The 25,244-nt window shown below is 40.8% G+C and overlaps 1 protein-coding gene across 1 annotated transcript in view; it reads right to left on the bottom strand.

Annotated features, from left to right (window-relative positions):
• HOMER1 (homer scaffold protein 1) overlaps positions 1 to 11,626 on the bottom strand; it is a 137,167-nt gene extending 125,541 nt beyond the window's left edge. Inside the window, exon 1 of the mRNA XM_006053970.4 lies at positions 10,835 to 11,626. Coding sequence (XP_006054032.1) covers positions 10,835 to 10,839 — 5 coding nt within the window. The 5' untranslated portion in view covers positions 10,840 to 11,626. The remainder of the gene's footprint in view (positions 1 to 10,834) is intronic.
• Between the last annotated feature and the right edge of the window lie 13,618 nt (positions 11,627 to 25,244).

Genomic DNA, 25,244 nt, shown 5'->3' with positions numbered 1-25,244 from the left:
AATAGACAACTAAAATCCCATATGTTATCAGTTGAGTAAGGAAAAAGACAGCCCACAAAATCTAGAACCATTTTTTTTCAATCAACAGAACCTCAAGAAAGATAAAAGGGTGATTTGGGAGTCTTCCCATTCAGCTGAATGTATACAGATCCCTGGCAATACTTAGTAAACAAAAGTAGGTGGAATTCTCATTCTGTAAACATCAAAGGAGCTGGCAGGGTGATTAAGCAAAGCAAAACACATGAATTTTAATGTTAAAACCCATGTGACAGAGATTCATACCTACAGAGTAAGACAGAAAATGGCAGTTTTAAAAGATAAGCAAAAGGGAAGCACAGAAAGGTAAAGGGATAGGCTAAGTGTTAGTCGCTCAGTCGTATCCGACTCTTTATGACCCCATGCACTGTAGCCCGCCGGGCTCCTCTGTCCATGGAATTCTCCAGGCAAGAATACTGGAGTGAGTTCCCATGTCCTACTCCAGGGGATCTTCCCAACCCAGGGATCAAACTTAGGTCTCCTGCATTGCTGGCAGATTCTTTACTGAGCCATCAGGGAAACCCAAAGGGATAGGCTAGGCTCACTTGAATATTATTATACAGTTGGTTCAAATTAATAGTCCTAAGCTTAGTCATGTATAGACTTACCTTCCACGAAGGAACATAGACAGAAATTTTCTAATGTGAGTACTTTAAGCTCTTTGATAGTCAAATCCACTTAAGATAACTTCCTAGAGACCGTTATTAAGAGCCTAATGAGGGAAGCTGAAAGCAACTAGGGCAGAGAAATCCAACTCACAAAAAAGCCTTATTCAGAATAACAGTTCTAGATTTCTTAAATGAAACAGAAAGAAGGAAACACAACTTAAGACTGAGGCATGCTTAGAACTAAACATGAAAGGGTCCAACAATTTACCACGGGAATTTATTAGAAAAATAACTGGTACATCCAACTTATCCCCATCTACTAGAAATCAGGATTTTCTGTACACTAAAAGTGGGGTCTAATTCCCCAGAACCTCTCAACTTACACTGTATGTGTGTGCTTTGCTATGATCTAGGTGGTTAGGACGGAGAAGGCAATGGCACCCTACTCCAGTACTCTTGCCTGGAAAATCCCATGGATGGAAGACCCTGGAAGGCTGCAGTCCATGGGGTCGCTAAGAGTCAGACACGATTGAGCGACTTCCCTTTCACTTTTCACTTTGATGCACTGGAGAAGGAAATGGCAACCCACTCCAGTATTCTTGCCTGGAGAATCCCAGGGACGGGGGAGCCTGGTGGGCTGCCGTCTCTGGGGTCGCACAGAGTCGGACACGACTGAAGCGACTTAGCAGCAGCAGCAGGTGGTTAGGAAATGCAATGCACAGTACCCAGAGAGACATGAACTTGGGCTACGGCTATCACCGCCCTCCTACTAAAGACAGGGACAAATGAGGAGCAAGTCCTGCAGATGGGGTGACAGTCAAAAGCATCCTCTCCTCAGCCCTCTGGACCCTGCAGCACGTGACCACGAGCATCTGGACGTGCATTAGATGTGACATAACAAACATGACTTAACCTCACAAAGGAGCAAAAGCTGCTTTGATAGCTGTTTAATTTCTGTCTAACTCATGTTCAGTAATTTTAAAAAAAGTCCTCGGTTCTTAAAACTGCTCTGCCTTGAGGAACTGGTGCCAACTCTTTTCAAAGGTAACATGCAAGAGCTTCATGTTTTATGAAAGAACATTAAAAGAAAATGTCCAAAAAGCAAAGCGATTTTTTTAAAGCTAATATTAGGTGTTAAAGGATTAAAGCGATTTTTCAAAAGTGAGAGAAAGTGCAAAAGTAAACTGTACTATGAAAAAAAAGTATTGAGTACTGCTAATTTTTTGGATTTTAGAATTTTATCTTCTGATACAAAAAAGAAAACTGACTTTTTGCCATCTGCCAGTAGCTTACCGTTAAAGAGAAAAGATAGTTATGTGTAAATGAAATCCAGATCCCAAGTCAAACGTTTGTTTTACATATTTGAAATTTTTTTAGCTACACCAAAGCCATATTGGGCTCACAATTAGTCACTGGGGAGAAGAAACCTCACAAGAAAGAACACTTTGGTTTTTTTCTCTTTGCAAGGTCATGAAAAAGCAATTCAGTTTTGTGCCTGTAAAAGTAATTATTAATTATACTTGTCCCTGTAAAATTAATTCTAAATTATACCTACCGGGGAAATGAGATTTTTAAAAACCTTTAAAAAGAAAAAAAAAAGAAATCAATAAAAAATACAAGTGAAGGGTAATGATAAATCACACAATAAAATATAACACATACATGTGATTAATTTCAATCTCTTCCCTAAAAAATACTGCTTAAAACAAGCAGCACCAATTCTCATCAATTTCATCTTTTTTATCAGACATTTTAATAGGGAGCACAGAAATGACCAAAAGTGTTAGACTTACAATGAAGAAAGGAAAATCAACTGCAATTAAGAACACAAGTTCACTGATAAATGTCTCTTTCAACAGAGTGATAATGGATGTCCTAATTTTATAGTATATAGAGACAGATGTTGTAAAAATTAACATTTTAACCTCAAAGACTCAGTTTTATATGATTGTATTTATATGTTAAAAACCACCGAATGATTAGCCTTTAAAAAGTTTTACCTATACTTGAAACGCCCATTAAGTAAGGTTCAGAAACTTCATCTCAATTCTCATAGATGGGCTAAAATGAATATAAATACTGCCTTGCCACGTGGATTCTTTTGAAATGAAGGTACTTAATGAGCATGAAACCTTACACCATCTTAAAAAGTACTCAACTTTTCCAACCTTAACAGAGAAGCACTTTTGATTTCCAGGGAAATCTCAATCATTCCAGAAACACAATGAATCTTGTGTACTACAGGGCCACTTTCCTGTGTGAGCCACGGGTCATCACAAACGTGCAGCACAACCAGGAACTGCACAGTTCACTCAACTGAACAGAGCCCGAGAAATAAAGCTATTGAAAATGTCTTATATTCAGTCGTTTAAAAATTACATCAGAAAACACTTAAATATTTGGAACTCACTTTCCCTACTCTTCCATCCAGTGCGTTTGATTAATCAAAAATGACAAAACACCATGGATTGACTACAAATAAATATTTCAACTAAACATCATAGGTTTGGAAAATCAAACACACGGCAGTAGCAATGCTGGACCTTTTGAGACTCAACCACCTTTTCATCTGAAACATGTAATCACTTAAAACTAAACTCGGGGTACAACTATGTATAAAGACGCTGTTGTGGATCCCTTGACTGCCATGAACAACGCTCCAGGTAATTATCCTGAATGCCCTTTCATGATTCTCCAAAACCCTAAAAAGAAAAGTCACACTAGTCAGATTTATACTGTGCCTTCACTTCAAAATTATTAAATACACTATTGTACTGAACCAAAATGAAGAGAGTCCCCTAAACACACTCTTTATACATTTACATTTTGAAAGGGATTTTTTTAGTGTATGCACTTACTTGTCCATGATAGGTTTGCAAGTTGGTTGTGCAAGTTTAGTAATTCTATTCTAGAGCCAAGGAAAAAAAGAAAATTACAAGTGAAAGACATAAAAGAGGATCAATAAGGATATTTTTTTAAAAGGATTAATGGCTATATAATGTAATTAATCAAAAATGAGACACTTTGTTTTGTGTTTTTTGGGGGGTGATGTTTGTGATTCCTTGTTTTTTAACTGAAGCACAGTTGATTTCCAGCATTGTTTGTTAGTTTCAGGTGTACAGCGAAACATCAGACAAACCCCAGCGGAGGGATGTGCTACCAAGACACGTGGCCGTAAGCATGCAAAGGGTAAAGACCAAGAGCGTCAAAGGAAGACTTTCCATTCAACGGGCTTGAGGAGGGAAAGCAGGGTCCCTGTTGTTTATTAATTACATAACCACATCCTAACATGCCACCCAATCAATAGTCTCTCACTAGTGTCTGACTCTTTGTGACTCCATGGACTGTAACCTGCCAGGCTCCTCTGTCCATGGGATTCTCCAGACAAGAATATTCGAGTGGGTTGCCATTTTCCTCTCTAGGCTCTCCTGCATTGCAGGCAGACTCTTTACCATCTGAGCCACCAGGAAATTCCTCAAAAAAGAAAACACCAAATACATCATCTTCCACATTCATTCTGTCTCCCAAATGATCCCAGCTCTAACATTTGCTCCCCTCAAAAGTCAATTTCCACAAATATGTAAAGTAACCAAGCTTGGCTTGCTGATACCCTCTCACTAACAGCTTCGTGCAAGTGCTCAAGTACCATCATCTTGATACTCCTACTCTCAGCTTTGTACCCTGCTGAAAATGTAAATATTGAGAAAGTTTTACTTTCATTTTAAAACTCCAGGATCTAGTTTTTGACAAGACATTATATATTTATAAGTAATAATGTCCTACATTTTGGAATGATAACACAATTTGCTATGCCATACAGAGATCATGTTACCTGTCAGCTGAGAGTGGATGTGCTAACCAGCTCATCACCACAAACCTGGAAAAGAAAATTTCTCTTCCTCCTTCAAATCTTGGGGCGGGGCAAAGTGGGGTGGGGGAGGGCGGTGCTCAGATAAGCATCATCAACCCCAATACTGAAGGAAAGAGAAGCTGGGAAGCAGGGAGCAAATTGCAGAAGCAAAGTTAAGGGGATGGTAGGATTGGAGGTGGAACAGACTGACATTTTTTTCCACTGCCTGGAAGTGAGTAAATGTCTGTGGGCCCTGGAGGAAAGCCCTGAGGGTCCACAGCTATTATCTGTGCCTGCATCATTAGGCCAAGGGAAAAGGGGATGGAGCCACAAGAACAAAAGGAAGTAGGAACAAAAAGGAGCCGGTTAAAAGTCCTCACTATGTAGAACAGGAGGTTAGAGATTAGGGGAAAAGAAACATCAAGAGTGGTCTCATTCATGCGTAACATGCTACCTGGAAAAACCCCCAAAACAGAAAAGGAGTTCTTTCAAATTTCAATCAAGAGTGAGGGCTCCATTACTCCATTAATATATTAAAAGATAAACCTATTCTCATGGAAGTTCTCATTACAAGAAAAACAGGCTTTAACAATATGACGGGATAGATGTTAGCTGGACCTGTGGTCATTTCAAAACACAGACACAGGCTCCCACATGCTCACGGTTATGCTGTACATCTTACGATAATACAACGTTGTCAATTATACTGCAATAAAACTGGGGGGGAAACCCATTCTCAAAACATGCAAACTCTTCTACTCTTCTTATAGTGGATAGCCTCCCAGTAGGTCAATATATATAAAATTACAATTCTGTTTAATCACAAGTCAAATAACTTTTTAGCATACAAGGCAAATCTTACCAGCAACTCCATGTACCCTTTAATTTACTTCTTGGGGAATTCCATAACATTCTCTTTATCTCCATGCAATTTGTATGCCAGCAAGAAAGTCCTTTTTTTAAACTCCCAAATTCACTATTCCATGGCCCTTCTGAGTGTGTGGCTCTGCTAGAAACATACCAACCGTGCTGCTTCCTGCATTTTGACCTCTGCACATAACATTCACTGGTCCTTAAAAAAAAATAGTCCTACTCAGACAACCACACACAACCCAACACCCTCCCGCCTCTCCTAACACCCTGGAACTTTCCAGGCCTGGCTGGCTATCCACTTCCCCTACCAAGTCATGCTTCATTGTCCAGGTTTGGTGTTTTCACAGGATGCAATGTACAAAGCCAAAATTTAAATATTTAAAACTGTTTTCTCAACCTACTTCCCTGACCCTTCATGTAACTATTTTTCTTAAAACACTCCAGTGGTTCCCAGAGCTAAGAGCAGTGTTTTTCAAAACACCATTGCTAGTCCTGGGACGTTGGCTCAATTTATTGCGTTTCAACCATTGCGCTTTCTTAGAAATAGAAAAGAAAATACCAGAGTGCATCACACAAAGGGTGTTTTTTCATGATATTTTATCATTTACATATGTGTGGACTAGGTTGTAAGGTAAAAATGTATTATCTTACTATAACGGGTCACTGTTCAAAAAAGCTTGAAACAGACCAACTTTTGTTTGGTCCACAAGGCCTTCTAACCTGAGCCCTGTGTAAGACTCTGGGCCTGTCTCTTGCTGTACCCATAAAGCCAAGTACACCATGTCAAATTATTTTGCAGTTTCTTGTCTTAATTCCTGGACACTCAGAGGCAAGTCTGGGTGAGTCCCTTGTGAGGTCACTGCTCCCTTCTCCTGGGTCCTGGTGTGCACAAGGTTTGATTTGTGACCTGCAAGAGTCTGTTTGACTCTTGAAAGTCTGTTTTAGCCATGAAATTAAAAGACGCTTGCTTCCTGGAAGAAAAGCTATGACTAAACTAGACAGCATATTAAAAAGCAGAGACATTACGTTGCCAACAAAGGCCCGTCTAGTCAAAGCTATGGTTTTTCCAAAAGCCATGTATGGATGTGAGAGTTGGACTATAAAGAAAGCTGATCGCCAAAAAATTGATGCTTTTGAACTGTGGTATTGGAGAAGACTTTTGAGAGCCCCTTGGACAGCAAGGAGATCCAACTAGTCCATCCTAAAGGAAATCAGTCCTGAATATTCATTGGAAGGACTAATGCTGAAGCTGAAACTCCAATGCTTTGACCACCTGATGCAAAGAACTGACTCACTGGAAAAGACCCTGATGCTGGGAAAGACTGAAGGCAGGAGGAGAAGGGGACGTCAGAGGATGAGATGGTTGGATGGCATCACTGACTCAATGGACATGAGTTTGAGCAAACTCCGGAAGTTGGTGATGGACAGGGAAGCCTGGCGTTGCAGTCCACAGGCTTGCAAAGAGTCGGACACGACTGAGTGACTTGAACTGTCTTAATGCTGTCAACCACACCGTTCCCTTTGCCTTGGAGGCTATTTGTCTACAAGGCTCACCTGTACCCAGTTTTCATTATTTAATATGGATTACCTCCTCTACAAAAGCTTTTTTATGCTTCCCTCAGCAGTTAATGCCACACACACACTTACTTTGTATCTCTATACCTACGATTCAGTCCCTTAGACATTCCACTATACTTATTAATTTTAGGCTTGACCGTTGACCCAACTTCTAAACAATAAACTCCATCCATCTAGTCAAGGCTATGGTTTTTCCAGTGGTCATGTATGGATGTGAGAGTTGGACTGTGAAGAAGGCTGAGCACCGAAGAATTGATGCTTTTGTACTGTGGTGTTGGAGAAGACTCTTGAGAGTCCCTTGGACTGCAAGGAGATCCAACCAGTCCATTCTGAAGGAGATCAGCCCTGGGATTTCTTTGGAAGCAATGATGCTAAAGCTGAAACTCCAGTACTTTGGCCACCTCATGCGAAGAACTGACTCATTGGAAAAGACTCTGATGCTGGGAGGGATTGGGGGCAGGAGGAGAAGGGGACGACAGAGGATGAGATGGCTGGATGGCATCACCCACTTGATGGACGTGAGTTTGAGTGAACTCCGGGAGTTGGTGATGGACAGGGAGGCCTGGCGTGCTGTGATTCATGGGGTCGCAAAGAGTCGGACACGACTGAGCGACTGAACTGAACTGAACTGAACTGAAAGGAAGGAGCACATTTTACTAGTCTATGTATCAGCAGCACTGAGCTGCTCCATATGGCACATGATAGAGGTTCAAAACAGGTAAAATGAACAAATAATTAAGACTTCCACCTAACTTCTCTGACATTAGAAATGTCTGAGTGGTTGCCCTTGCAATAATGCCCATTCAGATTGCAGTGCTGGATCGAGACTTCTGCATCTTAGCTACAGTTCCGGGAGAGCAGCACCTAGTAGCCTGAGACAGAAAGAGATGTCCGCTTCACTCCCGGAAAAGAAGGTTCAGATTACAGTGTGGCAGCACCCACTTCCATGTTTCAGGAAGTTATCTGGGGAAGGCAGAGCAGAGGGTTTCTCCAGGAATCCACCCACAGGTGAGTTAAGTCAGAAACAGTGTTATCAACCTTATTGGCAGGGAAAAAAAAAAATCACATTTTAAAAATAACTCACTCTTAATAAGACAGGGGAGGGGATTTTCCCTTGTTGAGGTCAATAAGCTGGCAATATGAGCTACGCAAAACAAAAGGTAGCATGAAATACCTCATCGAAATTTTATGATCTCTGTTGCCTACTCGAAGCATTCCAAAATAGCTCCTGACTCACTGCTCTATTTAGGAGATACTACATGGAGGACTCGGGGTCATACCTAACAGGGACTCCTCGCTGGGGCTTGGAAGCGTTTCCAAGACTTTACCTAACATACATGCTCTCATTTTTAGGGGTCCTGATACACCTGTTTCACAAACCAATCCTTCAACTGTCTTCACTGTAATTAAAACAGTTCAGGCAGCATCCAAGACACTTTGACAGATTCTGCCAACTGTCAGTTTCAGCTGTTCTTTTCCATTTCCACCGTAGTTCATAAACTCCTATTACAAGAGCCTTAATTTGTTTTTCTGCCTGAACTAATCACTCATTTTCTTTAAAAAATCGTTCCTTTTGTTTCAATTTGCCCCTAGACTCGCAATTACATCCAAAATTAAGGCAAACATAAACTTCTATTATGACCTAACATTAGTCAATAAATATATTCATAAAATGTGAAGGTCTTCATCTACAGTATTAAAGTTTTAGATACCAGTCAGAGTAAGTACTTTAGGATTGCCTAGGTAAAACTTTAAAGGCCATTTAAAGCTCTATTTCCTTTTGGTTTAAGTAGGTGCAGGAGGCCATGCTTATTCCATACTTACTAGGTACAAACACCGACCAAGTGTGGAAACTTCCACAAATGCCTTCTCTCGACAACTCAGATGAAACAAGTCACTGTTAACGAGAAAGTCATAACCCCAGATCCAGACTTGCAGAAAAATTATGCCATAAATATTTGTTCCTTTGCCTCTCCAGTCAACTTTTAAGAATTTATTAAGGACAAATAAGCTAGTTTATAAACATCCTTTATTACACTTTAGTATGTTAAATGTGTGGGACTTATTTTCATGATTTAAAGACCAGTGTTCTTTGTATTAAGTTCCTCTCAAGCTTCCCTTAGTAAAACCATGGACATTCATGGAGCTTAAAGGTTGTGGAAAACTGATTTTCTTTCACGATGCTACCACTCCACAGCCTACAGAGAACTCAGCCTTCAGCATGAAAAACTGCCACTTGATTTTTCTTCTCTGACATGTTTTAAACAGAAGGGCTGCAGACTCTCAAGGGAAGCCATATTTCAAAGATTCTGAACAGTAGTATTTTTCAGTATTTTCTCTTATTAAAATTGGTACAATTCATCCAAAACATTTTTCAAATGTCATCCTTTTCCAGCTTACATGCTTAACAACTGCTTAGAGAAAGCAATCTCTCCATCTGAGAGATTTGCTTCAAGACACAAACAAGCAATTACAAAAACAGAGGAGAAAGAAATAATTCATTTTTACAGACTGGAAAAAAAACGTAAAACTCACCTAAGACTTTCATTTTACAGATAAAAAAAACAAGAGTCCACAAAGGTCAAGCAATCTGCCTCAGATCACCAAGCTACTAATAGCAGGACTAGAAATAGAATGAGGTATTTTAATTGCTCTTAGTATCCCAAATCATGCAAGTTATATATATTCTCATCACTTTGTCATTGAAATTTTAAAAACAAGTATTGCTCTTTCTCATCAATTCCTGATGAAGGATTCCTACTACACACATTCTTAACATTTTCAAACTTATTCAAGTTAATAAACTTCAAGTTTTAACTCCAACAAAAAGGGCAGTACTATTAAGAACTTTCCTCTGAACATTTTAAGAATGAAACTTTAGCTATGCACACCCCTAAACTGTCAGTGCATTTCCATGTCTATCTTTTCAATCTCTGTCCTTTAACTACACTTCAGATGTCTTTATTCAACCATTAAAAAAAAGAAAGAAAATCCTGGAAGTTCTCTTTGACAAAAAGCATTGAAAAAAAAAAATCAATGAAACAAACCAGATCATTACTCCATTAATATATTACAGCTATCTGGCTTAAATTAGGGAAAATCACAAGCATTTTATCAAGTTATTGTGTAAAGAGTTAATAAAAGGCTGAAAAATGCACTCTTGTTTGACTTTGGATCTTAAAGAAGGTGCAGACCTGACACTGTTAACACAAACTGAACAGCTGATCCTAAAAGCCAAAAAACAGAGAAAGGGAACAAGTTCTTTCAACAAAAAGCTGTTTCCTATTCAGGCTCTGATGTCCAACGAAGTGCAGGGCACTGTGGAGTCCTTCTAAGACTTTCAGATTTTCGTTTTAATGCTCCCAGTAAATCAATTCTATAGATTTTTGCTTTGGCTCCTCAAGGGCAAAACAGAGGGCACAGTGAGAACAACAATTTACCCTGGATCCTTTTCAAGGACTGGACTCTAACCTACTCATTACTTTATAATCGTCCTTTGTGCACCTGATTATTCTCAAAGTACTGAGAGAATGTGGGGCTTCTCTTTAAAGACACCGACAACAAAATCTAAGACGACACGACTTTGATTACAAACTGCTGCGGCACTTCGACCAGGAAAGCGCAGAACGTGTGGTCTTCTTAAATATCAGTCATAAAACTATATTCTGGTTACAGTAATAGACGTATGTTCCTTAATTACGGCCTCCGGTGTCACGCTACAAAAACAACTTCTTAAAAGGCTAACACACCTATATTTTTAAACTACAACTAGCTTAGCAAAGTTTGGCAAATATGTTTGAAAAACTAAAACAAAGACAATTCACCACCACCGCTCAATAACACACAAACATAAACAGACTCCAAGGGGGTTAAGCACAAAAATCCTTACCCCATTTTGCCCAATGAAAACTTGCTTGTAAGTTCCTGCTCTTATGCTACGGAATAACTTCCAAATGAATTTCTCCGTCTGTTGTTTCGCAGTTGCTTTTCCACCCCCGAGATCCTTTTCTGGAGGTATTTCAATGTAGCTGAAAATTCAGTTAGTTCCCTTAGGTAAAATTACTTCTCTCTGGGAAATACCAAAACGTTCGAACAGAGGTGGCATTTGCTTATTAGAGTTAAAATGCTGCGCGGAGGAAACGGCGGTGAACTTTATTCCACAAAACGAATCTACGTGTCGGAAAACGCAGAATCCAGCTTCACGGAGTCCTGTAAAACACGAGCTTGGTGGTCATTTCGCTCGTGTCCTCCTCCACACTCAGGGAGAGCCCAGGTAACTCGGCCTTTTCGGTGCTACTAAGGCTGCGGGTTCAAATTTCTCCACCACACCAGGTTCCTGGGGGTGGAGCGTGCAACCCAATGCGACGTGCTCTTGAGAGATCCCTACGAGAAAATAATCCTAAAAGCAGCAATGCCACTGCTTCCCTGCGCTGACATTAGAAAAAAGCTATGTAGAAAAACCTCTTCGACGTGCAAACCCGGCGGCTCGCGACGCGCTCGGCACTCCACATTGGAATCTGTCTTTAATTTTTTTCCCCTTCCTAAGACTGGGAGCAGAGAGGAGGCGGGGAGAAGGAAGAAAAGGCTGGACAGGATCGATTCACTCTCCCGAGGAGAACACACGGAGCCATTTCCAGGCTGGCAGCAGGCTGGGGGCGCAGCGCACCCGGGGAGCAGCGGGAGGGGGCCCGATCCCACCCCCCTCAGCCCCTGCCCGCCCCCCGCCGCCGAGCACAATGGAGCCTGGCTCCCACCCGGCCCTTCATTCGCGGCTGTCCCTTGTCCCTCCGTTCCTCGGAGCGCTGCAGGTCCGAGCTCCGGCGGCGGAGAATGAATGAATCAGAGGAGCCAAGCCCCACGCTGCCCCCGGCACGCTGTTCCCCCAGCTCGCGGGCGGGCCGAGCAGCCGTGGAGCACGGGGCTGACGGGTCGACAGGCGCCCGCCCGAGCCGAGGCGGGAGGCTGGTCCCGCGCCGGGGTCGGGGGACAGGGGCTCGACGCCGCGGAAGAGCCGCGGCTCCAGCGCCCCACCCCTGCTCCTCTCCGCTCCCGCTCCGCGCCGCTGCCACACGCCGCCTCACAGTGCCCGGGCCCCGCCGCTGCCTCCTCACACTCCCATCACCACCCGCCTCCGCCGGACTCCAGCTCCCGCTCGGCGGAGCAGCGCTGGCCCGGCGGCCCGCAGCCCGCCGCCGCCTCCGCCTCCAGCCGCCGCTTCCCGGGTCAGCACCGCCCGCGAGAGGCAAGCGCGGCAGCGGAGCGGGCTGCGGGGGGCGGGGAGGGGCGGGGAGAACGGGGAGCAGCGCGGCCCCTCCCCCTGCTCGCGGGAGGGGGCGGGAAGCGGCGGCCGCCGCGGGGAACGGCCGGGAGCTGGGGCGCGGACCGGTCCCGAGGAGCCGGTGGGGCCCTGCAGGGAGCAGGAGGAGGCGGCGGCCGCGAGGGCGCCGGGACGCCGGTCGTCGGGGGTCGAGCCGGCCCTCGTGGGGAGCCAGGCCGGCCCACAGGCCTGGCGGTCCGTCCTTCCCTTCTTTCCCCCCTCCCCTAGGGGCCGGCGGCGGGCGCTTCGCTCCTCTGCTGGCTCCCGGCCCGGCTCCGGGCCTCCACCGCTTCCTCCGCGCCCCACGCCAGGTGCTCGCGCTGTGTCTCCATCCTCCCCGCAGGAGGACCTTTAAATAGCGACGTCAGCGCGCTCCTCTGCGCACCCACGTCACCCGCCGCTCACGTCACCGGGGTGCGGGGGATGATGTCACGCGGCCGGAAGTACTGCTAAATTAGGGACGGAGCAGGGGGAGGAGGACTCGGCGAGCTCTTCTGTGCCCACCTGCTCTCGCTTCTCCTTAAAGGCCAAAGCGCAGGAGATAGCCGAGAGGAGCGCCGGGAGGAGGAGATTTCCTTGCCACAAATGTGCCAAACACGAGTGAATCATTCATAGCAACAGTGCCGAAGTGTCAAGCGGGTGATATCCTATCTCCCACTCCCACCCCTGTTGCAGCAGCCTTCCCGGGCTTCTCAAGTCCCCACCAGCGCGGAAATGTGGGAGGAGAGACTGAGCACAGTGGTAGATGTGTTTCCAGCAAGACTTGGGGAAAATAACCTTAATTTTCAAAAGAGTTATCAAATGCCATTCTGGACTTAGTAGTCTTTAAAACTTTTTTCTTTCTTGGTACCCCAAATCACGAAAGAATAAAGAGCGGTATCATGAGCAGTATTATAATCATAAGAAGGCTAATAATGTAGGGGGCATCAAATGATGTAAACGTTTTCATTGAGAAGCAGCAGTGTTTTGGCATAGAATAGTGAGTCAGTCTTGACTTCATTCCCTCGTAATTATCGTCGTGGACATAGCAAATCCCAGTGTACCTTTTCAGTTCTGATTTATCAAGAATAAGAGTTTAACCCTATGGAAATAGAAAATATCACCAAGTGCTTTTTATTTAAGTATTCGCACAAGTACATTTAGACTATTTTTGTCTTCCTTAGTTTTGACCCTGTAACATATAACACAATATCTCTTATTATCTCTTGTTTTCATTTCGTATATGGCAATGGGTTTCCCAGGTGGTAAAGAACCTGTCTGCCAATGCAGGTTAGGCGTAACCCAGTTTGATGCCTGGGTTGGGAAGATCCCCTGGAGTAGGAAATGGCAACCCACTCCAGTAATCTTGCCTGGAGAATCCCATGGACGGAGGAGCCTGGCAGGCTACAGTCCACGGGGTGGCACAGAGTCGGACACGACTGAGCGAGTTAGCACACAGTAGGTGGGAAGGATGAGGAGCCATGTGTCTGTAGGTTTACTGGCTATATGTGTGTTTGTGTCTATAATCATACTATGAACACTCTTCAAATTGCAAATGACTAGTGTTTTTTAAAGTCCCCATTATTTCATAGTTTATTATTAGGTTGACTCAAATAATGAACATTGATTTGATCTGATTTAACATGATAATCATGGCCCAGAAATAGAATCACTACATAATGCCAAAGGCTATTGCTATTTCAGAGTTAGTCTGTAAGTTCAGTGACCATATTTTCCAAACCCAAATCCAAACACATAGTTTAACAATAAATAAAATATTTGGAATCTGAAGTGACCTGGAAAATCTAGGACAGGATTGTGGTTGTTAGGAGAGCTGTAAATGGATATCGATGCAGTTTAAATAAAAGAAGGTAAAACGCTATAGAATTTGTACCATGTGTATTTTTTAAATGTTTTTAATATTAAACTACTCACATGATTTCTAATTAAGGAACAGTGGGTTTTACTTCTTTCTGTATGTACATTTTCTTGATCATGTTAGGAACCCAGAACTGAAGGATACTAGCCAAAAGAATTCGGACCAAGTTGTAACTAAATCAGGCTTTCTGTTATCTTCACATTATAAAATCATGATCTTGCTTTTAAGTTGAAATATTGAGAGTAGTTTTAATTAAGGTTAAAACAAAGGTTGATCAAAAGCAAACCCCTGCTTACCAGTTTGTCTAATATACAATTAAGAGTAATAGAAACTTGTACTAATTTATGTTTCAGATAAATGGAACTTAACTGTATAAAATATTAAAACTATCATTCTTCAAATAATATCATCCGTTGGCCCTTGCAAATTAAAATACAAATTATTACTCCCCTTAACTTTCTCTACAAGCCATTTCCCATCTAAACTAAATCACTTTTGTCTTTTGTGCTCTTTCCACCAATATTAATTAAAGCTCTTCCTTTACCATTTTCAAACACTTCATTCCATCCTTCTGTCATGACTTGCTCTGATTTACAGTCTTTTTTCCCCTCATCTTTACTCAGCTGTCAAAACGGCATGTTAGCTGCCTCATGCTTATACAATGCTGACCCTTCATTAGCGTTTCTGCTTCTCAGAGCTACATAGTCTCTTCTCAACTGCTCTTTTGTCAACTGAAAATTGAGAGCAACTGTTTTTCTATATAAATCTCACAGTGCAGTGTAATATAATTACTCCCAAAGTTTGTGTGATTATTTTAACCTCTGTGCTTAATCTGGAAAATTCTACCAATGGTGGGTTGATTTTTCTTCCTAGTTTATGTGGGATTAGCATATAAGGTAATATATGTGTTCATGTACCCAGTGGTGCTCAGTAACTGAGTCATGTCTGACTCTTTGGGACCTCTTGGATGGTAACCCACCAGGTTCCTCTGTCCATGGAATTTTCCCCAGGCAAGAATACTGGAGTGGGTTGCCATTTCCTACTCCAGGGGATCTTCCCAATCCAGGGATTGAACCCACATCTCTTACATCTCCTGCTTTGGCAGGCAGATTCTTTAGCACTGTGCCAGATGGGAAGCCCTCGTGTAAAGGAATAAATAAACCTTTGTAACATTTTATCATGGTATGCTTGGAGGTATGCTTCATAGTTTCATAAAGTCATAATAAAAGAGTGGAATGAAGTGTTTGAAAATGGTGAAGTAAAAGCTTTAACATAGATGGCAAAAACACAAAAGAGAAAAGTGATTTAGTTTAGACAGAAAATGGCTTAGAAAATAATGATGTCTTTCTTATCCCTTGAAACAATTCCAATGCAATTTTGAGAGAAATCTGAGACCCATTCTATATGGCGTTCTATCTAAAAGTAAATGTCTTCTCTCCTAAAACTGAGTGATGTAACCCAAATGCTAGCCATGAATTTCCAATCCTGATTGCTTTGTTTTTTAAAGTAGTGAACTTCCTAGAAAGTAATATATTTTCTTTTACCGGAAGAGTCAGAAAGTACTTTAATAGAGTTTCAAATTTTTAACAGTTCCCTTTTCCCACTATGCTCTGAAAATTTGTGGTGAGGTTTATGAATACCCACTGATTTTAGAAGCTGTGGGTGGAGGCATCTGTTTTAGTTACAGAGTTTACTTCCATGCCCTTAATAGGAGATGGTGATATTCAATGGGATGTTCATAGATAGGTCAGGAGATATGTCTTTCTCAATGAAAGACATCTAGGAGATATAAAATCCTTCCCTGAAAGAGGGTTGAAACCAAATCTTATTTTTAATTGCTTAACATCAGATAATAGCAACTCCCCTTCCATGTTCCTTCTTTTTTGTTACCAAAATACCACTATTGTTTCAAAGTTATAGGTAGAAATAATAGATTAAAAGGTATCTCTACATACTATAGAAATCTCTAGATTCCTCATTTATGCCACATGGTTATAAAGAAACTAATCAGCAAAGACTAAAAGTAATAATAAAAGAATTTTTTATAGTTGTAGGGAAATAGAATTTATCCAGTTGATCTCTAAAGTTATTCCATCACCTCTGTAACGTGACAGGTGCTGTGTGCCAGTAATTTGTTTGAACTGTTTAAAACCACCTTTTACTATTATCAATAAAGTTCTGAATAGAAACAAGGTAGTTAACAGTCTTAAGGGGGGAGAATCTAAGTGTTTGGTATCTCGAAGGCAGTGGCTTGAGGATAGTTTTTACTCTTCTGAGCATCAGCACTATTTTATAAGAGGGTTTGGGAGTGGTGAAAGAAGGAAAGTCAGAGAATTATCCTTAGGAAAGACATGATATTAAGCCCATGGGAAATGATCTCATGGAACTATCTCCTGCTCTGATTTTTACTGTAAATTCATTATTTTCTAAACATGGTTAAAGAGGTACAACTAAAATACCAGACAGGTGAAAAAACATACCAGAAAGTTTTTAATTGGTGCTGTTAGAAAAATCATTGTACAACGGTTTATGTAAATTTTTAAAATACTCAGAAGAGAAGGGGATATGGTGCCTTTGAAAAAATTATCTGGCTTAACTCTAGGTTGTTTGTTTGGTCAGCTGATTGATTGTTCTAAACAGCAGTCAGAGTACAAGCTGCAAAAATATGCAGATCTGCAGAGAGCTAGGGCAAAGAACGAACGCAGAGGAAAACTTGTGCTCTACCTGTGCAGTTCCTTGGAATGGAAGGCTGTGGAAGCTATTGCCATGGTAACCAATAATCTTCCTGCTGAATGGAGGAACATGACAATCATGAGGAAAATGTTTTAAATGATCTACCTTATTCTGTGATGTTTTTGGTGCCAACTAGGAGAAAAACACCATCCATGGCATTTAGGACAGCCATGCTTAAATGAAGTTGCCTTCTTTTCAAAGAGACAAGACAAAGGAAGAAACTGGGGGCTCTTTCAAAGAGAGATAAGGGTTTGAGGTGGCAGTTGCAAACTCTCTGAAGAAGAACATAACTGGTAAAGACCCTGATGTGGCTAAAGCAGACCGAAGCAATACCTAGAAACTAGGTTGAAAGTTCTTCCAAGCATAAAATATCAGACATTAGTAAGTTCTCAACATTTGGGAATTTCAGTCAAGATAGTTCGTAGGTTACTTGTGAGACTTTTTATTATTTCTTTTTATCCGGTTCTAAATAGTAATTTCTATAAAAATTAAAATGGAAAATATATTTTTAGTCAATATCTATTATTTTAATACTAAATAATATTCTTATCATATACATGACAAATATGTATAATGACATGGATAGATAGCTAGCTAAATCTTTATTATATGCCTGTATGCAGACTGAGTCCGGAAAAGGCAATGGCACCCCACTCCAGTACTCTTGCCTGGAAAATCCCATGGACAGAGGAGCCTGGTAGGCTGCAGTCCATGGGGTCGCTAACAGTCAGACACGACTGAGTGAATTCACTTTCACTTTTCACTTTCATGCATTGGAGAAGGAAATGGCAACCCACTCCAGTGTTCTTGCCTGGAGAATCCCAGGGACAGGGGAGCCTGGTGGGCTGCTGTCTATGGGGTCACGCAGAGTCGACGCGACTGAAGCTACTTAGCAGCAGCAGCAGCATGCACTGAGTCATCAGCAGAAATCTCTTGCCTTTGGAATAAAATCCAAATTCCATGCCTTGGCCCAAGCGACACTGTGGTGGACCCCTGGCCACCTCTCTTACATCGGTTACCTTTCGTCGCCCTACTCTGTGAGCTGATGCGTCAACTGCAAGGAACAGAAACTCCACCTAATGGTGACTCAAGCTAAGATTGATTTTTACTTGTTTATTTACTTAACAGGGAGTCTGAAGGCAGGTGATCCTACAGTTGGCTTGGAAGGTCCAATATGTCATCAGGGTCCAGGTTCTTTCCAACGTTTCACTCTTCTACTTTCATATGTTGTTTTTGATCCCGGCCCTTTGTCTCATGGTTGTCAAAAGACTATACATTTCCAGGCATCATATTCTCACAAAAAGCATCCAAAGCAGAAAAGGGGAGAAAGGTAGGAATTTTCTCCTTTATGTTTGCTTTTTTACCAAGGAGAAAAATTCTCAAGAGGGCCCTAGAAAACTCCCTCTCATGTCTCATTGGCCAGAACTGGGTTACAGGTGCATTCCTAAATCAATCAGACACTTTGGGACAGAATTTTCATGATTCACTTAGACAAATGGTGGTTTATCCTTTGATTCTTCCCATGATGTCTGAACAAAATTAGAGCTCTCTCAGAAAGGAAGAAGAGGCAATGGCTCTCAAACAAACCATATACTTGCCTGATGGCCCAAAGCCACTCTGGTGTTCCTGCTGCTCTTCATCTATGACGAGCTTGTTCCAAAAGCAGGACCTTTTCCACCTGGAACACATAAGCCCAAGATCTTCATACTCCTTCTCATCATTCAGGTCTATGTTCAAATTGCCTCTCTTACGAGATACCCCTGGAGAAGGAAATGGCAATCCACTCCAGTATTCTTACCTGGAAAATCCCATGGATAGAGGAGCCTGGTGGGCTCCATGGGGTCGCAAGAGCTGGACACGACTTAGCGACTAAACCACCAAACCACCACTTACAAAGGTAGAGCAGGATATAGGAAAACCAGGGCAGACCAGCCTTCTATGCCTGAAAGGACAAGAAAATGGAGACAGATTTGTGTGGACAGAAGCTGTGTCCTTGACCTTAAGGGTCACAGCCAGTCTGCAGAGATCCCACAAGGAGAGAGCCCAGGAAATAAATATGTTAACTTCATCAGTAAATACCTCTTCCCCATCTGTACCCCATCTTCAACTGGTGCCCCTGTTTCTAAGTCTGACATAGAAGAAGCGAGAGGGTGCAGGAATCCAGTGATGTAGTCTGTACAGTACCTGTCTACAGCAAAGAGCTGGGAGAAGAGCGTAAGGTGCATCTGGAGGGGCAAACAGAAGGTATCCAGCCGAATCATAGTCCATTTGTCAGCTTTTAGATTAACAATTATTTTAAAGTTTGGCATATGGAAAAACAAGTACAGTTGACCTTTGAGCAATAAGAAGGCTATGGGCACCAGACCTCCACCCAGTGGAAAATCTGAAAAGAACTCTAACAGTCACCACCCCTGCCCCTCCCACTCAACCAACCACCAATCACATAGTACTGTAAAAGCCCGTGTGTAAGTGGACTGCACATCTCAAACCCCTGTTGTTCAGGAGTCTACTGTACTCCACACACTATAAGCAGAAGTGTAAATTGGTGTACCCTTGAAGGCACATAAATTTTGACATAGCAGGTCTACTTCAAAGAAATTATCCTACAGATGTGCTTTCTCATGTGTTCAAAGAAACACAAAATTTATTGTATTGCTATAAAATTAAAAAAGGAGAGGAAACAACATCTATGTCCATCAAAGGGGACTGGTAAATAAAAGATGGTATAACCATGTAATAAAATACTATGCAGCTATTAAAAAGAACAAGATAGATCCAGAATATTGGTAAGGAAAGATGCCCAATATAAGAATATTCTGGATAAATAAAGTAAGCTAAACTGTGCTTTAAGAAGTGGGATTAAAAGTTTGAGAGTAAGAGGAATTTAAAAAATTTTTTCCCTATTACTCTTTGTATTGTTTGAATTTTTACTACTAATACATATTATTTTCATAATATAAAACAGAAAAAAGTTATTTTAAAGTATTATTTAAAACACACAAATATGTTAAAACATAACAGGAGGATAAGATAATAATATACATTTTATTTTCCTATTTCCTTCATATCCTTTTTTGAAAAAGACTCTGTAAGTTCAAAAACATATTTATAGAAAGAGGAGAAATTGAAATATTTTATTGGCAATAGTGATTTCATTATCCTCTTCATTAATGCAACAATATCTGGATATTCTATTTTAGGAAAGACGCTGATGGGATAGCAAGATATGAAAGGTGGTGAGAACTAAGACAAGGCCCCGTGAGGTGTGGGTGAAGGCAGATGTTTAATTTGCTGAAGACAAAACCAAGGAGAGACATGGTGGCTGACTTCATAGCATGTCTGTCCTAAACAATAGGTGATGGCTGTGTGAATATGTGTTCCATAGGATGAAATTCCTTGGCTGTCCAGTGGCTGGGACTATGGTCTTCCACTTAAGGGGTATGGGTCCCATCCCTGATCGTGGAACGAGGATCCCACATGCTACTCAGCCTAGCCAAAACTGTGTTCCATGAGGTAGTAAAAAAATTAATGGAAAGATAAAATGTAAAAGGTAAATGTTGGCTCACTATGAGAAATAGTTTAAAAACAATCAGATTTATATCAGTAAAATTGGTTGCCCCAAGAATAATTGGCTTACCCTACAGTGCAGCCTGGCTATTTGACCAACTGGGGATAATGCTTATATTAAATATCAGGTAGGAGTGTGGATGTAAGACTCATAATTTTTTATTCAACGATTTTATGACTACTCAAGTCTGAGCTCATGCCAAAGTCATCCTCCACCATTAGCTTCTCTACACTGCCTCCTTCAGAAAACTCTTCCTCTCCTCTGATGTCACTCATTGTCATTGCAAAGCTGTCAGCTCCTTATGTCCCTTGTCCCACAGGACAACACAGAAACAAAAGGGGCTGAGCTGTGGGACACCCTATTGCTGAGGAGCTGATTCCACGCTGCAGAAAAGCAGTTTGACAGCCTGCAGTGATATGCTAAGAGGGGTGGTATTATATAATAAAGGATTTTGGCTGACATTTTTATTTCTGGTTTCTAGGAGGTAAACTCTAAATCCTTGGAATTTCCCAAGGCATAGAAGTGTCTTTGAAATTCATGGTGGATATTTTGGACTATACCTGAGTTTTTTGCTAATGTAATGACTTGGGACAGAAACTTGTCATGCCAGAAAAACCAACCTTATAATTAGAGGGCTGGGGCTTTGAGCCAGGTAGTATTATTCCCAATCTCTGGGGAGGAGAGAGGGACTCGAGATTGATCCAATTATTCGGTCAATGAGTTAATTAATCCTGGCTTTCTTCTTAATAGCTTTCTTCTATATACTTTGTAGAGGCAATTTAGGGAATAGTTCAGCGTGGACTCTGGGAATATCCTGCCTGAGTCTGAATCTCAGCTCTGTTCTTTAGCAGCTGCATGTCCTAGGGACCCACTACTTTTCCTCTGAGTCCCAAGGTTCAGATCCAGATTCTCCTAGGTGTGCGTCCACCCTCCCTTTACCTTCTTCATCTAAAGAGCATCATGTGGAACTTGATCATTTTCTTTCCTAAAACAAAGTTATAATATATGCATGGCAAGGCTCTAATTCATCAGCTTTGTTTTCTCATGAGAAAACTCAATGAACAAATTAAAACCATGCCGTTTGCCGTGATTGTTTTCCTAGTAAACCAAGACTTCAAGCAAATTACTTAGCCCCTTGATGCCCAAGATTCTCATTTGTAAAATAAAGGCAGTAAATAATAGTCCTTACTTTATAGTATGATTGTGAGGATTAAATGAGTTAATATAAATAAAACCCTTAGAATAGTGCCCGGCATATAGAAAGCACTCAACAAATATTAGCTACTTTTAATCTCTTTATGTGTCATTTGATTTGTATTTACTACATATTACATACTATATATATTATATATTACACATTATACTATACATTTACATATATATTATCTTCATAAATAGAAAAAAATAAAATTAAAACATGCAAAAATTCAAATTTTCTACTGTGTAAAATCACAACGTGTTTTCAATTCTCATCTAGACAAACTGGCCAAATTTTTGCTTTAAGTCGTAACATCTTGTAGTCACCATATAGAGAAATGGAATTAACTTTAGAGAAAGTATTTGAAAATTTCAATGGCTATCTTAGATGAATATATACGTATGCAAAATAGATATATGTATATTTAAAATGTACATATATATAATTTTAAATTATTTTAAATTCTTCAACCGCCTTCCAAGTAATCCATAATTCACATTTTGTTCTCATATACATTCAAAGGAAGAACATTAGATGCTTATCATGTTTTTTCTGTGGAATTCTGGATACTTTTTTCTTTATACCTTTATTTGTGTGTGTGCTAAGTCACTTAGTTGTGTCCAACTCTTTTTAACCCCATGGACTGAAGCCCACCAAGCTCCCCTGTCCAGGGAATTTTCCAGGCAAGAATGCTGGAGCGTGTTGACATTTCCTACTCCAGGAGATCTTCCTGACCCAGGGATTGAACACGTGTCTACTGCATTGGCAGATGGATTCTTTACCACTAGCACCATCTGGGAAGCCCTTATACCTTTATACATAGTCTAAATTCAGTTAAGTCATCATATATTACTTTTTGTAATTAGAAAAAAATATTATACTTAACTATTATTTTCATCAGAATCCTCTTTGCATTATATGTAGAAGAAAGCAGAAACAGAAATCACTTGAGAATTCAGTGACATGAGAGATTGCTTTTAAAACATTCTGAAATTATATTTTTATTGGTTTTAAAAAGATTTACAGCCTACTCAAAAATGCAATAGAGAGGGCACCACAAAACAAATTTGTTGGAAAGCACTAGAACCAGCACATGAAGAGTCATGACATTCAGTGGCATGTCCCTTGTTGAAAAATAGTTTTTATAATCTCTAATGGTGGATACTTTACCAACAGGGTAAGCTGCAATAGAGAATAAAATGAAAAGATTTTGAAGATTAAAGATATTAAAGATTAAAGATGAGAAAGTATTTTAAACTTCCTTCTACTGTGTTAATACAAATTGCAATCCTATATGGACTTGAAGAATATCAGTGTTTATATATATGGATACTAAGAATATGGACTTTAGAATTAAACAGACTTTGAATCTTCTTGGCCCTGCCAGATAGCCTAGATAAGTTACTAAATATCTCTGAGCCTCAATTTTCTAGTCTCTAAAATGTGAATAATAATACCTTAAGAGCTTGCTATAAATAGTTAAATGAAGTATAAAACACTGGTACCTTGCAAATGCTTAGTAAATTCAATTTTTTTTTTGTATGAAAGACAACTGTCAGTTTTTTGCTTCTTTTACTGGCATGAAAATTAATTGCATTCTTCCTACTCCTTTTATAATCAGCTGCATAAGAGGAACTGTATAAATGGAAAAGCAACATTAGACTATGTATGAATTAGAGAAACTGACTTCAAAGTTGTTTCTAAAATGCATTCCTTTCCTTTAAAGCATCCAAGACCTTTGAGAATTTTACACAGAGGCATACTAGGCCAACTCTGTGATCTTATCAAGTGTAAAAGGAAAGCAAAAACAGAGAATCTAACATACAAATACAAAATGTTTTCTACTTTGCCCAGTGATCTCTAATCCTTCTGAACTGCTACATTGCAGTCCCTTCCATCCTTAAACTGGTCTGCAGCTCATCACTGACCTGTGGATTTATCACACAGGTGCCAGAGTAAACTCCTAGCATTCAAAGAACGCCTTTTCTTGCACAAAGGCTCACGTCAAACTTCAAAGGGTTTTGAAGATCTCAAAATTGACCTCAAAGGTTGCTGCATGAGTTAACTGAGGCCTTAAGAACAATACTGGGCTTCCCAGGGGGCGCTAGTGGTAAAGAATCCACCTGCCTATGCAGGAGACACAAGAGACGTGGGTCTGATGCCTGGATCAGGAAGAGCCCCTGAAGAAGGGAACGGCAACCCACTCCAGTGTTCTTGCCTGGAGAATCCCATGGACAGAGGAGCCTGGAGGGCTACAGTCCACGGGGTTGCAAAGAGTCGGACACGACCGAGTGAGCACACGCACATGGGGTACCTATTACAGTTTTTAGCTTAACTTCCACAAAACATTTTTCCTTAAGGGGAAAGTCTCTCTTCATTGTTCTTCTGCACTTCTTATTCAAGAAGACTTCTCTGGACGGACAGAACATCCCAGTTTGGAGCCAGAGATAAAGTGGTCCACCTCTACCCTTCACCCAGTATCGACTTCAGGGTGAACTCTGGGACTGTAGCTCTATGGAGCATTCCTCTAATCCATGACGTTTCCTTACCTATCAGCATCTGCCTGAGACCTACCCCTCTAAAAAGGGAGTCAGCACTCCTGGGTGTGAAGTGTATAGAATGAGAGTTCCTTCCTTTCTGCCTACTTACGCAAACTCTTCAGTTTTTCCAATCATTTCTCCCATAGTTATTATCTTTTCTACGAAGGAACTTAGTATCATCTATGAACCTGATATTCTGTCTTCCAGATTGCTTAGACAAATTTCAAACAGGTTTTCCTCAGCACAGAGGCATCTCTGAAACCCTTCAGTTTATGCTTTTCCACCTTAAGACATGTTTACTGATTCATACACTGTTTACTCATTTTAAACCTGGTCCCTATCCTTATTTTATTTTTAAAGTAGTGCCAATGCAGTGTTGACCTCATCAAAATTTCTTCTTAGATAGTAGGAAATGTCTCTGCATTTAAGGATTTGAGGGAAACGTTATAATTATAAATCGTACCCACTAGTTTTCCCTTTGGCATGATGGTCTTTACTTCACTCAAGACCTCAGAGTATTTCTTTGTGAATTTCCCTTACAAGTTATGGTCCCTTTTCCACAGTAGATTGTTTATACATTTTTCATTGGTCCTATCATTTAATTACAGTTTCAACTGGTTTATCCAGTATGGTGTGATAGTATCTATAAGTTTCCACAGCTATGCCTGCAATTCTTCATTTAGATAGAATTCAGATAGGCAATCCATCAGTCCCTGGAAAAGTTTGCCATAGCAGAGTACACAATTCTGCCAGCAGCTGCACTATTTAACCCTTGGTGTTCTTTAAAAACTAAGTAGCTCAAGTTCTGTTGGTTCATTTCTTTTTGGTGTGTTAACCAGGTCTCGGGCACCTCAATATTTATTCATAAGAATACCACCTTGTATCTGTGCAGGGCTTTATGCTCTTCAATTATTTTCAACTTTTCAGTCGGTCCAGTGGTACTAATCTCTGTGAATCCAAAATAAGACTCTAAAAAATAAAGCCTATTAATAAAAAAAATTTTAAAGTGGGAGTCTTGGGCATGTTTCCTTAGTAAAGATGAAGGAGAAAAAAGAAAACGAATTCATTTACTGTTAGGACTGTCT

This window comes from Bubalus bubalis, chromosome 11 (assembly GCF_019923935.1).
Source record: "Bubalus bubalis isolate 160015118507 breed Murrah chromosome 11, NDDB_SH_1, whole genome shotgun sequence".
Lineage (NCBI taxonomy): Eukaryota > Metazoa > Chordata > Mammalia > Artiodactyla > Bovidae > Bubalus > Bubalus bubalis.
This window is presented reverse-complemented; position numbering and strand designations above follow the sequence as displayed.